The following is a 15,792-nucleotide window of genomic DNA, read 5'->3' as shown; positions in this document are numbered from 1 at the left end:
AAAAACCCTAGAAGAAAACCTAGGCAATACCATTCAGGACATAGGCATGGGCAAGGACTTCATGACTAAAACACTAAAAGCAATGGCAACAAAAGCCAAAATTGACAAATGGGATCTAATTAAACTAAAGAGCTTTTGCACAGCAAAAGAAACTACCATCAGAGTGAACAGATAACCTACAGAATGGGAGAAAATTTTTTGCAATCTATCCATCTGACAAAGGGCTAATATCCAGAATCTACAAAGAACTTAAACAAATTTACAAGAAAAAAACAAACAACCACATCAAAAAGTGGGCAAAGGATATGAAAAGACACTTCTTAAAAGAAGACATTTATGCAGCCAACAGACACATGAGAAAATGCTCATCGTCACTGGTCATTAGAGAAATGCAAATTGAAACCAAAATGAGATACCATCTCACACCAGTTAGAATGGCAATCATTAAGAAGTCAGGAAACAACAGATGCTGGAGAGGATATGGAGAAATAGGAATGCTTTTACCCTGTTGGTGGGACTCCAGTTCAACCATTGTGGAAGACAGTGTGGTGATTCCTCAAGGATCTAGAACTAGAAATACCATTTGACCCAGTGATCCAATTACTGGGCATATACCCAAAGGATGATAAATCATGCTACTATAAAGACACATGCATATGTATGTTTATTGCAGCACTATTTAAAATAGCAAAGACTTGGAACCAACCCAAATGTCCATCAGTGATAGACTGGATTAAGAAAATGTGGCATATATATACCATGGAATACTATGCAGCCATAAAGAGGGATGAGTTCATGTCCTTTGCAGGGACATGGATGCAGCTGGAAATCATCATTCTCAGCAAACTATCGCAAGGACAGAAAACCAAACACCGCATGTTCTCACTCATAGGTGGGAATTGAACAATGAGAACCCATGGACACAGGGCAGGGATTATCACACCCCATCTGTCATGGGGTGGGGGCAGGGGGAGGGATAGCATTAGGAGAAATGCCTAATGTAAATTATGAGACAATGGGTGCAGCAAACCAACAGGGCACATGTCTACCCTATGTAACAAACCTGCACGTTGTGCACATTTACCCTAGAACTTAAAGTATAATAAAAAAATAAAAATATAAAAAATGAAGGGCGACTTCACGGGGACCAGCTGCAGGGACCGCACTCACTCACCTCCATGGAGGAGCGTCCATGGGCTGAAGAAGGCCTCGTGCAGCCACAGCCCAGGCAGGTCGGGGTGCTCCTGGAAGCCAGCGTCCAGCCTTCTCACCAGCGGGTGGATCGTGGCATGGCCGAAGCGGAAGGCGGCCGTGGAGAACACGTTGGACACAGTGGGGTTGGCGGTGGAGTCATAGCCTTCATAGGGGCCCACGTACTGCTGGAAGGCCTCGGGTCCCAGGATGCTGGGGATGTAATCCCTCAGGGTGATGATCTATGCAGAAAGGAAAAGCGTCTCAGTGAGGCCCAGGATACCAGGGGAAGGTCGCCTCGAGTGGCAGTGGAGAAGAGCATCTTCCTTGACATCCCCAGGGAGCTGGACTCCTCTCGCCTTGCAATAAAGGCCTCAGCTGAACTTCTCAGAAAGGCGTTCTTGTTGATTTTTTTCATGAATATTCAGGAGGTGCGTTTATAGGGCTGACTAGAGAGCCTCCCTCCCAGGATGGTGATGGGGCTGGCAGTGGCAAGAGACAGCGTCTCTGTCGAGCCAACAGTGGTCACCGGGCCAGGCTGGGCAGCTCGACTCCTGGCTGGATGACTGACAACGGGGAGCAGTTCCTTTTTCTACAAAGCAACAATACCTAATTCCTAGAACCTTTGTGAGGATTAAATCAAAGCATGTTGTTTGGCACAGAGCTCTGTCAATGGAAAATTACAGTGCAATCACAGGGCCTGGAAATTACAATTTGACACATGGCCCCAGGAGAATTACGTACAAAGATTCTACTTTCAGGTTTAACAGTGTTTCTTTCAGACAGAATAATCAGTCTCAAATTGTTTTGGTATTTAAGGGGAATATTTTGGTCAATAAACTACATCCAAATGAAGCATAATGGGCATAATTCTAGAATATGAATCTTCTCTTTTAGCTTACCAGTTTAGGAAGGCAAGCAGATTGTTTAAAAATAACCAACATTATTTACACACTTGTAATATGTTCCTTCCGGGTGCCAGAATGCATTTCCTAAGCACGTAATTTGGCCCTTCAGGGAGACCAGGGAGAGCTATGAGTCTTGTGGGGCCTGGGCGTTTACTGAGGGCGCACCTGCTCCCCGCTGTCCCGCTCCACCTCAGAGACCTGGACAGACAAGAAGGAAAAGGTGGCATCCAAATGTTCCCCAGTGGGGTTTCCATCCCTGTGCTAGTTCATCCATTGGTGAGAAGCACCCCATGCTATGGGTCAGTATCCCAGAGAGTAGTTCTGACTTCATCCTGCAAACAGCCTCTCCACCTCAGCCACAATTTATGTGGCAGCGTTTCTAAACCACACAGGTGTCCTGGGGGCTCCTCCTAGCCGCATGAGGTCCGTGTGCTTCCCACATTCAGAACTCAGGCAGCACCTTCCGCTCCCTGGAACATTCTTTGGTTTCTTCTCACTACAATAGAAAGGAAAAGGCCTCTCTCTCTTTAGCCCAGAGACGGAGACAGTTTCTTTCTTTCTTTTTTTTTTTTTTTTTTTGAGACAAAGTCTCGCTCTGTCACCCAGGCTGGAGCACAGTGGCTCCGTCTTCCGGGTTCACGCCATTCTCCTGCCTCAGCCTCCCGAGTAACTGGGACTACAGGCGCCCGCCACCACGCCTAGCTAATTTTTTGTATTTTTAGTAGAGATGGGGTTTCACCATGTTAGCCAGGATGGTCTCAATCTCCTGGCCTTGTGATCCACCCACCTTGGCCTCCCAAAGTGTTAGGATTACAGGGGTGAGCCACTGCGCCCGGCCAAGACAATTTCAAATTCAACTGCAAGCTATTTTAAGGCAGACACCTCTTCCCCTTCTTGCCTACCTGAAGTTTGACTTGTGAGCCAGGGGATGCAGCAAGTACAGACAGAGAACTCCTGAGGCCTAAGCCTGAGGTTCCCAGCTCCACCCTTGCCCAACCAGCTACGAACAGAGAGCAACCCGTGCCCTTCATCCGAGCCTCGCAGACACCTCCTCGGGGTCTGATCTTGCCAGAGCTCTGAACAGCGTGTCTCTCCTCTTCCCCACTGGCTCCTCATCTGATCTGAGATGTACCCGGTCAGTGATTGGGCTCAGATACTGCAGCCTCCCCTGGGAGCTGTCGAGGTTGGGCAGAAGCACCCTTTGTTCTGACCAATAGGACCTTAAAACTTGAATCTTGAGTCGGGCGTGGTAGCTCACGCCTGTAATCCCAGCACTTTGGGGGGCCAAGGTGGGAGGATTGCTTGAGCCCGAGAGCAAGACCAGCCTGGGCAACAAAGTCAGACTCTGTTTCTACAAATATTTTTAAAAAATTAAAAATTAGCCAGGCGGGGTGGTGCACTCCTGTTGTCCCAGCGATGCAGGTGGCTGAGGTGCGAGGATGGCTTGAGCCCAGGAGGTTGAGGCTGCAGTGAGCTACGACTGTGCCACCGCACTTCCGCCTGGGTGATAGAGGAGGTGCCTTCTCAAAAAGAAAAAGAAAACCTTGAACCTTGTAAACAGCTCTCTGGAATTTTCATGGCGATTCTTGTGAAAATGCTTCTGGCACCTGTTTCCCTGGTCATGTGGAGGAAATGGTTCCTCTGAACTATTGGACCTGGGCAGATGCCATACCGTCAGACCTGGGCATCGTTGCTGTCGGATGCCCTCCTGCCCACCTCCCAGGTGGGCCCCGTCTTCTTTCACTGCTGGCAGTGCCACGTAGAGGCCTTGTCTTCCCAAGCTGCTTCAAGCTGCTCCTCCATGTCTGCTCTCACCCCAGCCTCCTGGTTCCCACAGCCTCTGCTGAAGCTGCCAGGCGCTGACTTGTGACCACTCTCCATTTCTTGGCCTTCACAACTCACCAGTGAGAATGACTGAAAGGTCCACACTTGGGAAAATGGTGGGCGTGAAGGTGACGGGAAGCCAGGACCCCAGCATAGGGGGAGACCAGGACTAAGAGACTGGAGATGTGATGCTTGTCACCAACGGTGGGAAAGAGCCACGCAGCCCCTGGCACAGGCTCCTCTGAACCTCCTGACTGCTTTCAATGTCACTCACCCTACTCTCCGCAGAACAACGTCACTCAGTATTTTCTTAAACATGCCCTATTAGTCCAACAAGAGGCTCCCATGTGTTTGCTGAGGGTGCTCCAGGGAGGAGGCTGAGCAGGCACCCAGCCAGCACCCAGCTCCCCAAGGATGCAACACAGCCAGGCCTGGCTTGTGCTCCTCGGCAGGCAGCCCTGCAGCATGGCATACCTGGGCTTTTGCTCCTCCACAGGCAGCCCTGCAGCATGGCACACCTGGGCTTTTGCTCCTCCACAGGCAACCCTGCAGCATGGCACACCTGGGATTGGTCCAGCCTTGAGGCAGGGGCCTGGCTGTCCCTGCAGAGGAAACCCTGGAGAGGAACGGCTGGGAGATTTTGTCAGCCAACATTGGAGGCTGCTGGGGAATGGGGCCCTGCCGGTAAAGGGGTCTGGGTGGGGCAGCAACAGCACCTAGGTATTCTGAATGGGCAAAAACTGGAAGTATTCCCTTTGAAAACCGGAACAAGACAGGGATGTCCTCTCTGACTACTCGTATTTAACATATTGTTGGAAGTTCTGGCCAGGGCAATTAGGTAAGAGAAACGGCCTTTCTCTTTCTTTCCAGCCTTGGAAGCATGACTTTATCCATCTGCTCCTTTGCTCTGGAAGAGCAGCCAATCTGAAAAAGTACTCAGCTACAGCAAAGGTCAGCAGCCGAGTGGCCCAGGGATGCAGCCCCTGCCCTGAGACGTGGATCCGCCTGCCTAGGATGGGGATGTCCGGGGAGATCTGTGGTCCCGCTGGGGTCTGGTCGTACTTCCACACACATCCAAAGCAGAGCTTCTGTGGGTCCCTGGATATCTGGGGAAGTCAAGGCTGTGCTCCAGAAATAGGCCTGCTCTCTGATGGCCGGGGCCTAGAAAACACCCACGCCAGATGTTTGCAATGTCTCTATCTTAAACTCCATGCAGCCTAGATGGCACGCCCAGACTCACCAAGAATGGCTACCTCCTCTCTGCCTCCCTCAACCTGTGCTGGGAAGGGTTTCCTTTCTCATTCTTTTCTTGTCTGTAGAACAGAAAAGTTATCGCCCAAGTAAGCATCTGATTGTGAGTTCTTGTTTTGTGACACACCGTAGAGCGGCTGAGGACTGCAGGGATGGAAGAGCAAGAGCTTCGGTTCCTCCTGGCAGGAAGCACGGCTTATGGAACCGGGGTCCTGTGGGATCTCAAGCCAGCAAGAGCAACTTCATCAGCCCTTCCTATGTGTGAGTCCCCCGAGAGGTGCCGGCTCCCAGGAACCAGCACAGAGGGCGGCCTGCAGATGCCTCCCAGAGACACCCACGGCAGAAGTCCTGTGCCCCAGGGCAGAGGGAGGGGATCGCTCTCAGCTGTCTACAAAAGAAATTAGAGAAGCCAAGATCCTCAGACAGGGGGTGGGGGGGTTGGGCCCTGACAGCTTAGAGTGGGTGTGGTGAGGACAGACACAGCAGCAGGGACGTGGTGTGGATGGATGCAAGAGGAGGGAGGTGGTGTGGATTGATGCAGCAGGAGAAACATGGTGTGGACGGATGGAGGAGGAGGGACGTGATGTGGACAGATGGAGGAGAAAGCTGTGACTCCCAGCTCTGAGTTGAGCCTTCCTGCCTCTTGCTGATGTGTGCATTAACCTGGCCCTGGGTGGCTCGTGTGTGTGTGTGTGTGTGTGTGTGTGTGTGTGTAGGGGTTTGGGGAATAAGAGAAGGGGTGCTATTTCTCTTTCATAAAGTTGCCCTGGCATTTCTTTTCATTATCTAATGCTTTTCAGAAGAAGAGAGATTCAGATCACAAAGTTACCAAACTATGAGTCGATAGAACCAGGGAGAGAAAAATGAGCCTTCCAGGCCACTGCAGATCTTTCAAATATGGCTGGAAGTTACAGCCGTGGCTCTACTGACACGTTAAACACAACTTATTATTTTAATGTATCAAAGGTTTTTGCAAAAAGCACCAAAGAGGACCTATTAACTGAAAAAAACACAAAAGGAAATTCAAAAGTGAAATGTAAAACCAAGAAGAAAAGAACGTTCACATTTTTAAAAAAAGCAGAACACACAGAAAATGAACTGAGGAAGGTAAACATGAAACAGAGAAGAACACTTTTCCTATTGTTTGCTGCTGTTATTATTTCATTAATAATAAGAATAGGCAGCTGGGCGTGGTGGCTCAGGCCTGTAATCCCAGCACTTTGGGAGCCTGAGGCAGGTGGATCACTTGAGGAAAGCAGTTCAAGACCATCCTGGCCAACATGGCAAAACCCCATGTCTATTAAAAATACAAAAATTAGCTGGGAGTGGTGGCACGTGTCTGTGGTCTCAGCTACTTGAGGGGCTGAGGCAGGAGAATCGCTTGAACCTAGGAGGTGGCGGTTGCAGTGAGCCGAGATCTCACCACTATACTCAGCCTGGGTGACAGAGTGAGACTCTGTCTCAAAAAAACAAAACAAAACAAAACAAACACACACACACACAAAAGGAAGAAGAAGGAGAAGAAGAAGGAGAAGAGGAGGAGGAAGAGGAGGAAGAGGAGGAGGAGGAGGAGGAGGAGCAGCAGCAGCAGCAGGCAACCAAATGTCATTATTTCCAGGTCAGTGGGATTCTCAGAAATTTGGAATTAAACTATCTCTAATCTATAATGACAGGGCCTGGTAATAATTCACACCTCTAAATAATTCCAGGACTCCATGGAGAAGAAAGACAGCAGGATGTGTGACAACTGGGCGTTTCTCGCCCTGTGAACAGGCTCCAGGGATCCGAGGCAGCCTCTTTTCTCACAGCTCCCTGGGCTGGATGAGGTTCTCACTCAAAGAAGGTTCAAACCAAATCCTGCTCCTGAGGCTACAGCAGGGCCAGGACTTCCAGAATTATTTTTGAAATTTCTACTTCATTCACAAATTCAATATATATTTATGAAGCAACCTGGCAAATTGTGGGTCCTTAGAAAGAAAGAATTAAACAGATGAACATCGCTCTGTGGAGCTCGCAGTCAGGGAAGGGGCACGGAAGCAGCAAGGAAGCAAACAGGAGCGCCGAAGGCCTCAGGGGATGAGCAGAGGGGAGAGGGCAGCCGTCTGGGACCTGCTTCCCCAGGTGTGTGGTGGGAAGTCCAGGCTCAGGGAGACGAGGACCTGGATTCCACAGCTCAGCAGCTCCTGGGTTTACATTCCCTTTTGCACAGGGAAGCAGGAAAGTGTCTGAGTCGCTGCTTGAAAGCGACGTGGGTGCCTGATGATTTTTACTTCACATGGTGACAAGGTTCCTGCTTTCATTTCTAACACGGCTCCTCTCACCCACACAAGCCTCCTCGGTCAGGCTGATGTTCCCAGCCGAGCGCTGCTGTGTGGATGCGCACTTTAGGACAGTGAGCTCGTCTGCCGCGTTTGCTGGAGAAGCCTGCTGGCCTGCTGCTGCCAGCCCCTGTTCCAGGAAGCTCCAAGTCCCCTCACCACCCAGGAAATAAGAGTTAACGCCCAGCGCATGGGGGCTTCCCAGGCTCTCTGCTCTGACCTTTGGGGTCTGGACCCCAGTGCAGCGAAGGCTACAAAGTGGCAGGGGTGTGTGCTGCCTGGGGGCGGTCGGTGCCATGCACAGCCCCTGTGCCTCCTTGGACAAAGCTCCAGTGCCTCCTTTAGAACAGGATTGACGGGCCCTTCCCTGCAGGCTCAGGGCGAGAACTGCGGAGACGATGCCCAGGCTGCTACAGGGCCCGGTGCAACAGACACGCACATCGTGACTCTCAATATAAAACAGCCCATCCTTCATAACAACCCCGTGAGACCCCCAGAGTCAGGGACTGCACTTCTAGGTGTGTAAATGCTTTTCTCCATCACACAATTAATAAGAGGTCAACTTGAGTCTCCATTCAAGACCCTCTCATGCAATACTTAAGAGAGTCATAAAATGAAGAAAGGTTTCAAATAGACTCTAACTGCTAGTTCAGAAACCTCACACAGAGTCAGTTCTTCATTCTCTACATTGTCTCCGAAATACAAAAACACCAGCATCCCTGGTCCACCCACCTCCAAGGGTTGTTCTGGGAATTATTAAATGAGTTGAAATCTGTAAAGCACCTAGCCTGGCTGCGGGCACAGGGAAACCTGGGTGACCTGGCTGCCATTGTTGGGGGGCTGTGGTTATTGGTCTCTTGGTGGGATAGTCACCAGCCAGCTGGAGGGTAAGCAGGTGGGACAGAGGGGCCCCGGAGGGCCGCCAGCGCTGGAGTTACCCTTCGGCCCCTGCACAGGAGCTCACGAAGACCCTCCACACACCCATGAAGGGCGCCCACCATGATTGCGCAACCACACAAGGCCCCACGACCTCGGGCTCACCCATGTGGGCGCCCATGATGGCTGTGCAAGTACCTGGGACAGAGAACCCACGATTCTGCGCACCGACATGAGGTGCCCCCCTCTTTGCATGCGGCCACCCAGGGCGCCCAGGACCACCCTGCGCACCTGGTGCAGGGCGCCCACGACCTTGCGCGCCTCCTGGTACAGGGTGTCCGCGCTCCAGTGCGCGTTGAGGGCCTTGAGCGCCGCGGCCAGGCGGTTGTGCTCGCGCAGCCACAGCGTGTGCAGCGCCGTCAGGGAGGGGACCTCGCTGGCGCGGCCGTCCCCGGCCAGGAAGCAGGGCCCGCGGGTCTCTCCGGGGATGCCGGGCTCAGACGCACAGGCCGCGGGCGCGCGTGGCGGCGCGAAGGGCAGGTAGGCGCGGCCGGAGTCCCGGAGGCGCGCGTGGACGCGGAGCAGCCCCTCGGCGCTGGTCCAGTTGCGCAGCTGCCTCTCCAGGGCCGGGGAGCTGCCGTACACGGTGGACGCGTCCAGGAACGAGGTCAGCCCGTTCATCTGCTGCCGCGGGTTGGCGGTGGACAGGTTCCCGAAGAGCGCGCCTTGGTCCCCGGTGCCACAGGCGGCCGAAGAGCGGTAGAAGGGCAGACAGGCGGTGCCCACGGCCGGCCGGGCCTCCTCCGGGAGCTGCGGGCAAAGGCGAGTTCAAGGTCACCCAGGGCCCCGCTCACCCTTTTTAAGACTCTAGAAGCTCGAGGCCAGCGACGACCCTGCAGCGCCGCATGTTTCTCTGCCCCTCTAGTCGTCTCTGCAGGGGTCGGTCCAGCCAGCCCCCCACCTCCCCCTGGCCTGCTCACTGGTGGTCTCTTGCCTGGAAGAGGCTGCAGGGGTCGGTCCAGCCAGCCCCCACCTCCCCCCCGGCCTGCTCACCGGTGGTCTCTTGCCTGGAAGAGGCTGCAGGGGTCGGTCCAGCCAGCCCCCACCTCCCCCCGGCCTGCTCACCGGTGGTCTCTTGCCTGGAAGAGGCTGCAGGGGTCGGTCCAGCCAGCCCCCCACCTCCCCCTGGCCTGCTCACTGGTGGTCTCATTCCCGGGGAAGAGGCTGAACCCAGAGGATGCACCCACATCCTAGGAGTCCACATCTCCCTAAAGCTCCGATGCTCTTGGCCTGAGCCAGTCTCGTTCCTGCTCAGACCTGCTCTAGCTGCTCATGAAATCCCCGGTCTGATTTATTTTCTGACTTTCGGAAGAGCTGATCTCTTTCTTTCTTTTTCTTCTTTTCTTTTCTTTCTTTTTTTTTTTCTGAGACGGAGTCTCGCTCTGCTGCCCAGGCTGGAGTGCAGTGGCCGGATCTCAGCTCACTGCAAGCTCCGCCTCTCGGGTTTAGGCCATTCTCCTGCCTCAGCCTCCCGAGTAGCTGGGACTACAGGCGCCGCCACCTCGCCCGGCTAATTAAGGGCTGACCTCTTTCTTTCCAGTGCCACGGACTTGGTTTAGGAGCCCAATGAGCAAACAGTCTCAGAGTTTTGTGGGCATCACTGTTTAGTGTAAAGGCAGCTAGAGGGGAGTAAGGAGACCTTGGGTGGGCTTCCAACTCTGGCTGTGGCCAGCTTCCATCTTCTCTTCTGTAACATGGAGATCTAAAACATTTTTCCAGATTTACAGGTTTCTTGGGAAGAGTCGCCCGTGCTGGATGTCGGGCAAGCTCTGTGGGTTGCAGAGAGCACGTGTCCTTTCCCTGGCAACTCCTCCTCCCTGGGGAGGTGTCAGGCGGCCAGGGCCTACTCTGCGTGTTATTAGATTTAGGAGGTTAAATCGCTCATCCAGAATCACAAGATCGACTGGGTTGGACAGACCCCGAAAGAGACTCTTCCTGAAGATCATGGTCTTCTTGTAATAGGACATTATTTTTACCAGTGAAAATAAGGGAAAAGCTCCTCTCAGGGCAAAGCGCAGCCCAGGCACTGAGGAGTAGGAAGGAACAGAGGACCTGGGGTCAAGTAGGGGAATGCACCCAGCGAGGCAGCAGCCACTCAGGAGTTAGCCGCCCCATGCAGTGCTGTGCAGGGAGACAGGCCGAGCTCCTGATGGACTCAGGCACAGGAGGTGCAGTGGAAAGAATGCAGGTGACAGGGAGTCAGCCTTGTGGTGAAGCAGCAAAGCAGATGCCCTGAGAACCCCTCTGAGCAGCGCCCTGGCCTGGCAGCTATGCAGCCCAAGGCCAGCTGGGGGTCGGGGCAGCGAGGACACCCCAGCCCTGGTTCAGAGACAGCACAGGATCCACAGGTCGTGCATTAAAAAATGTACTTCCAGCTGGGCAAGGTGGCTTATGCCTGTAATCCCAGCACTTTGGGAGGCTGAGGTGGGCAGATCACGAGGTCATGAGATCGAGACCATCCTGGCTAACATGGTGAAACCCCATCTCTACTAACAAAAAATTAGCCAGGCGTGGTGGCGGGCACCGTAGTCCCAGCCACTCGGGAGGCTGAGGCAGGAGAATGGTGTGAACCCAGGATGTGGAGCTTGTAGTGAGCTGAGATCACACCATGGCACTCCAGCCTGGGTGACAGTGTGAGACTCTATCTCAAAAAAGAAAAGAAAAAAAAAAAGTGCTTCCACTGAGAGCCCTCAGGGAGGCCTGCAAGACTCAGAGCAGAGGATGTGAGAACTTAGGGCCAGCAGGGAACCCAGGCGGGAGCTGAAATTCAGCAAGAGAGTAAGAAAGCCAAGAAAACCATGACAGCAGGAACTTCAGTGCAAGCCCTTCAGATTATACAGGTCAAGCACCCCCAAGAAGAGAAATAGAGGAATTAAATTGAGGAGCACAAATAATAATAAAATTACAAATAAATAACAAGGAGCTGCAAATTCTCCTAATAACTGATTCAAAGAGACTCTTAAGAAGAGCTGAAAGTCTCTCTGGAAATCAATGAAAGGTTAACTCGCTTGTTAAGAAAATTCAAGAATACCAGCAAAGCCTCCCTCAGAAGAAAATCTATACTCTTTAAATTGCTTTCATCAAAACAACAAAAACAAAGAAATTAAGTAGCTATTTTAAGAATTCAGTTAAGGAACAGAGAGCTAAAGCAAAAGTAAATGAGAAAGTTAAATTAATACATGCAGAAGTTAAAATTAATTAACTATGAATAAAAGACCTGGTGAGAAGAAAACATAAAGCTCTGCTTCACAACCCAGTGTGGAAAACAAAGAAAGGGCACAGAGTGAGGCAGGATTTGGTATGAGAAAGGAGCAGGGCTCAGGTGTGCAGGAGAGACGAGAAGAATCAGGAGCGACTGTCTATGCAGTTTCATGGCAACACACTGGAAAATGAAGAGCCAATGGATGACTCCCTAACAAAATGGAAATAACCACAATTTTTCCAAGAAGAAATGTAAAACTCCAAAGGACAATGAGGATGGAAGAGACGGACAAGGTGATCAGAAATCCAGGGATCAGATGGCATTGACAGTGGACTTCCGTCAAATCTCGAAAGGATAGGTAACTCCAAGGTTGCTTAAACTACTTCAGCCACAGAAAAGATGGAAAGGCCCCCAGTGCATTCTACAGAGTCAGCGAAACTTTTGTGTTGGCCTCTGATGAAAACAGGACAAGGATGGGGCATACAGGTCAATATCCCCTTCTAAATAAAATAATAAAAGATAGGGCAGCCAATCAAAAGGCAATTACCAGAGTCAAATAGAATCTATACACAGAATGGTTCCGTGTTGGATAGGGTTATATTATCCAGGGTGTTGGCAAATTAAAGAAGAAAAATTAATATCACAGGTACTTAAAATGCAATAATACAAGGTACTATTACCATTCCTGGTTCAATAGAAATGGAATAGAATAGATTGGAATTGCTAAAATATAATGTAGAAGCAATAACAAATATTATCTCGAGCAGTTAAACAATGGAACAATTTAATTTAAAATTAAGGACTAGCAGAAACACCCACTATCATTGTTGGTACTTAGTACTATCTCTGTTAGACCAAAGTCTAGAAATTAAACAAGAGCTGGTAAAACTACTATAAGAGAAAATAAGATTTAAACCATAATAAAATTATCTTTTTTCCTAATGCTATGTTAGATGTCTACAACATCTAAAAATTCTAAAAAATCGATCAAATTTTTTAAAAGTGTCTTCAATCTGTGGAAAAGTATAAAGTTGTTCCTTTCCTTTTTTTCTTTTGTTTTGTTCTTTAGCAAAGTACCACGAATGGTAATGGAGAAAAAATATCCCTTTCATAATGACAAAAAAGTTGATCAAAATCAGGTGTGTAAATTTAACAAAATAATCACATGATATACAAAAAGAAAATCATAAAACATCATTAAATATATGAAAATCTGAGAAAAGATCATTTCTCTCTAAATGAGTGTATACATTAAATGCAATTTCATTTAGAATAATGATAGTATGTTTTCATTTTGAGAGGATAAATTAATTTTAAAGTTTATATGAAGACACCAATTCCATTATCTATTCCTTAATCAACTAGGGAAAAGAATAGTGATGCAGTATTGACTTGACAGACAATAGGATATACTATAAGGCTGCTATGATCAAGTCCACACAGTATTGTCAACAAGAATAGATGAATCTGTTAATAAAGGAAGATAGAGAGCCCAGAACCAGACACCAGTTCTCCTGTGACAAAGCGTTATCTAGGCCTGTGGGGAGAAGGAGGGTGGAACCAGCTGGTTTTCCATCTGGATAGGAATAAAACGCACCCCAACTGTCCACTGTGCAAGATGCATGGAAACCCATGCTGCAGTACCACCCAGGAGGTCACTGCTGACTCCGAGCAAAGGAGATTCCTGAACCACAACTGAGCCTAGAAGCCATCAGCACATAAGGAAACCTGGCCTTATAAAATATAAAAGTGCTCCATGCTGAGAGTTCTGGGTTGATGGGGTTGGAGAAAAATATTTGTAAGAAAAGTGAGAGAGAGTTATCATCTAGAGTGGAAAGGAGTAATTAAAATCAATTAACAGTCAAATAGTAGAAAAATGGGCAGAGGTTATGAATAGATCATTCATTGAACAAATACAAATTGCCAAAAAAAAAATAATAATAAAGGACAAGTTTAAAATTTACTAACATTCAGGGAAAGCAACTAATGTAACAATGAACTATCTCTTTTTTGCTGCCAAACAAGCAGAAAAAAATGAGAAAAAACCAATTAAGGCTGTTACTAGTGTGGATGGTGGATGTGGGTAAGGGGTGCACTCAGTTGTTGCTGTTAGGGCACAGAATTTTTAGACAGTAGTACCAGCACAGCAGTGCTAAAGCCGCCTTCCAACCTGGCAGTGTCACTTCTGGTGATCCACGCTGTGGCAGAGGCTGCAACATGGAAGGGCACACCCATGGCTGTGACCTGGAGCATGGAACAGTCCAGCCATGAGCAGAGGGGGCTTGGAGCTCCATTGGGGGGATTTCCAGGATGCATCACTATTGATTGAGAATCCAAGATACAGAACGTGTACTCAGCATAGTCTTGTTTTTATTAACAACATTCAAAAGAAAATGCTTGTGTGTGTCTTCTTTAGGTGTAGCCGAACGAGCATTCATATCATGGAAAGGGCACACCATGACCACTCATATCACGGGAAGAGCATGCGATGAGCACTCAGATCATCAGAAGGACACGCCACAAGCGTTTGGGTCACAGGAAGGACATAGCATGAGTATTTGGATCACAGAAAGGGCACATGTGAGCACTCAGATCATGTGAAGGGCACGCTGTGGGCATCCAGGTCATGGAAAGGGCACGCCGTGGGCATTTGGATCACAGGAGGGGCATTCTGTGAGCATTCAGATCACGGGAAGTACATGCCGTGAGCATTTGCATCATGGGAAGGGCATGATATCAGCATTGAGATCACAGGAAGAGCATACCATGAGCACTCAAATAATGGGAAGGGCATGCTATGAACATGCAGATCATGGGAAGGCCATGCCATGAGTGCTCAGATCACAGCAAGGGCGTGCTGATTAAAACGGGGTGCCCAGTGAATCCCTTTGAGCCCACTATGCTGTCTACACCAACTACTGACTATTCTAGTTTCATTTATCACGCCCCCTTCCCCTTACACACACACTTCAAATATCAACATTTGGGAGTCAAGTGATCTGGTTTGGGGATAGGGGCATGAGTGGAGAACATGGGAGTGAGAAGCAGGAGAGTCTATCAAGTAAAGGAGGGCGAGGAAAAGCCATGTGTCAGGAGAGTCAGGCACAGTTTAAGCTTTACATTTATGTGAAATTACACTTACATGTGGGTGCTCCAGTTTAATGTAAGAAATTCTTATTTGAATTAAAAGTTATTTTGAACTAACATCAACGTAAGGACCATGTATCAAAATTTGTTGGAGGGGGCAAGTCATAGGAAAATACAGTCTTAACTACACTTGTCGAAAAGCATGACGCAGTGAATGTAACTCAATTCGCTTTTACCATAAGAAGTTGAGAAATGTGAAGTAGATGAAAAGGCATAATAGGAAGGCAGTAGAAAACAAAGAACAGGAAAGGCTTATGGGCTCAAATAGACTAACTGCACCTAGAACTGAGCCCACAACCAAAGATCTGCCACCCCAGAGGTTATCAGGACCAGAGTCACAAATGAGCTCTACCAGTTACTCAAGACAAAAAACCCAAATTTGATTCTAGACAAGGTAATCCTGAGCATAGTAAAAGAAATGGGCAACCCTGACCACTGTCAGATGCTGGTGTGTCTGTAACACCCAAATAGGTGCAGCATCAGAAAAGAGCACTGTAGCATAACTCTGCTTATGAAGAGAGATGCAACATTTCAAATCAAATATTAGCAAATTCAATCCAAGAATAAGTGAAAATCTGCATCACCATCATGCCGGCCATGTAAGGATGGCCCTGCGTTGGAAATCTACCAGTGTGGTTCACACAGTAATGAAGTGAAGCAGAAACCCTGTGGCCTCCTCTGCCGATGCTGGGAAGGCATTGAGTAACGCTGGGACCCACAAGCCTCAGTGAAATTCTTGGGAAATGACAAATAAAAGATTTTCAATTTTCTAACTGAAGTTGTCTAGCAGAAATTCCTAGTAGACACAATATGGGAGGAAAAACACCAGAATCATGCCCTTTACCTAAGAAACAGAGCCAGGATACTGCTCTCACCATGGCTTTTTAAAATGTTACTCACTAAAGCAGTATTTTATGCATATAAAATCGATTCCTAATAAAACAAAGTTGTATATCAAACCCAGTTTTAATATGTTTAAAATAAAATATAGAAAAATATATTTATTATATATATA

At 49.0% G+C, this 15,792-nt stretch overlaps 1 protein-coding gene across 6 annotated transcripts in view; it reads right to left on the bottom strand.

The window, feature by feature from the left end:
- TPO (thyroid peroxidase) overlaps positions 1 to 15,792 on the bottom strand; it is a 101,970-nt gene that overhangs the window by 36,060 nt on the left and 50,118 nt on the right. For 5 of the 6 annotated variants that reach the window (XM_017860281.1, XM_017860285.1, XM_017860282.1 and 2 more), the window contains 2 exons: positions 8,660 to 9,178; positions 1,175 to 1,433 (listed from right to left, as the gene is read on the bottom strand). In XM_017860281.1, coding sequence (XP_017715770.1) covers positions 1,175 to 1,433; positions 8,660 to 9,178 — 778 coding nt within the window. The remainder of the gene's footprint in view (positions 1 to 1,174; positions 1,434 to 8,659; positions 9,179 to 15,792) is intronic. The other variant, XM_017860286.1, reaches the window with a different exon arrangement.

Source organism: Rhinopithecus bieti, unplaced genomic scaffold (assembly GCF_001698545.2).
Source record: "Rhinopithecus bieti isolate Rb0 unplaced genomic scaffold, ASM169854v2 scaffold_51905, whole genome shotgun sequence".
NCBI lineage: Eukaryota > Metazoa > Chordata > Mammalia > Primates > Cercopithecidae > Rhinopithecus > Rhinopithecus bieti.
Note: the sequence above shows the minus strand (reverse complement) of the source record. Positions and strands in the feature narration are given on the sequence as shown.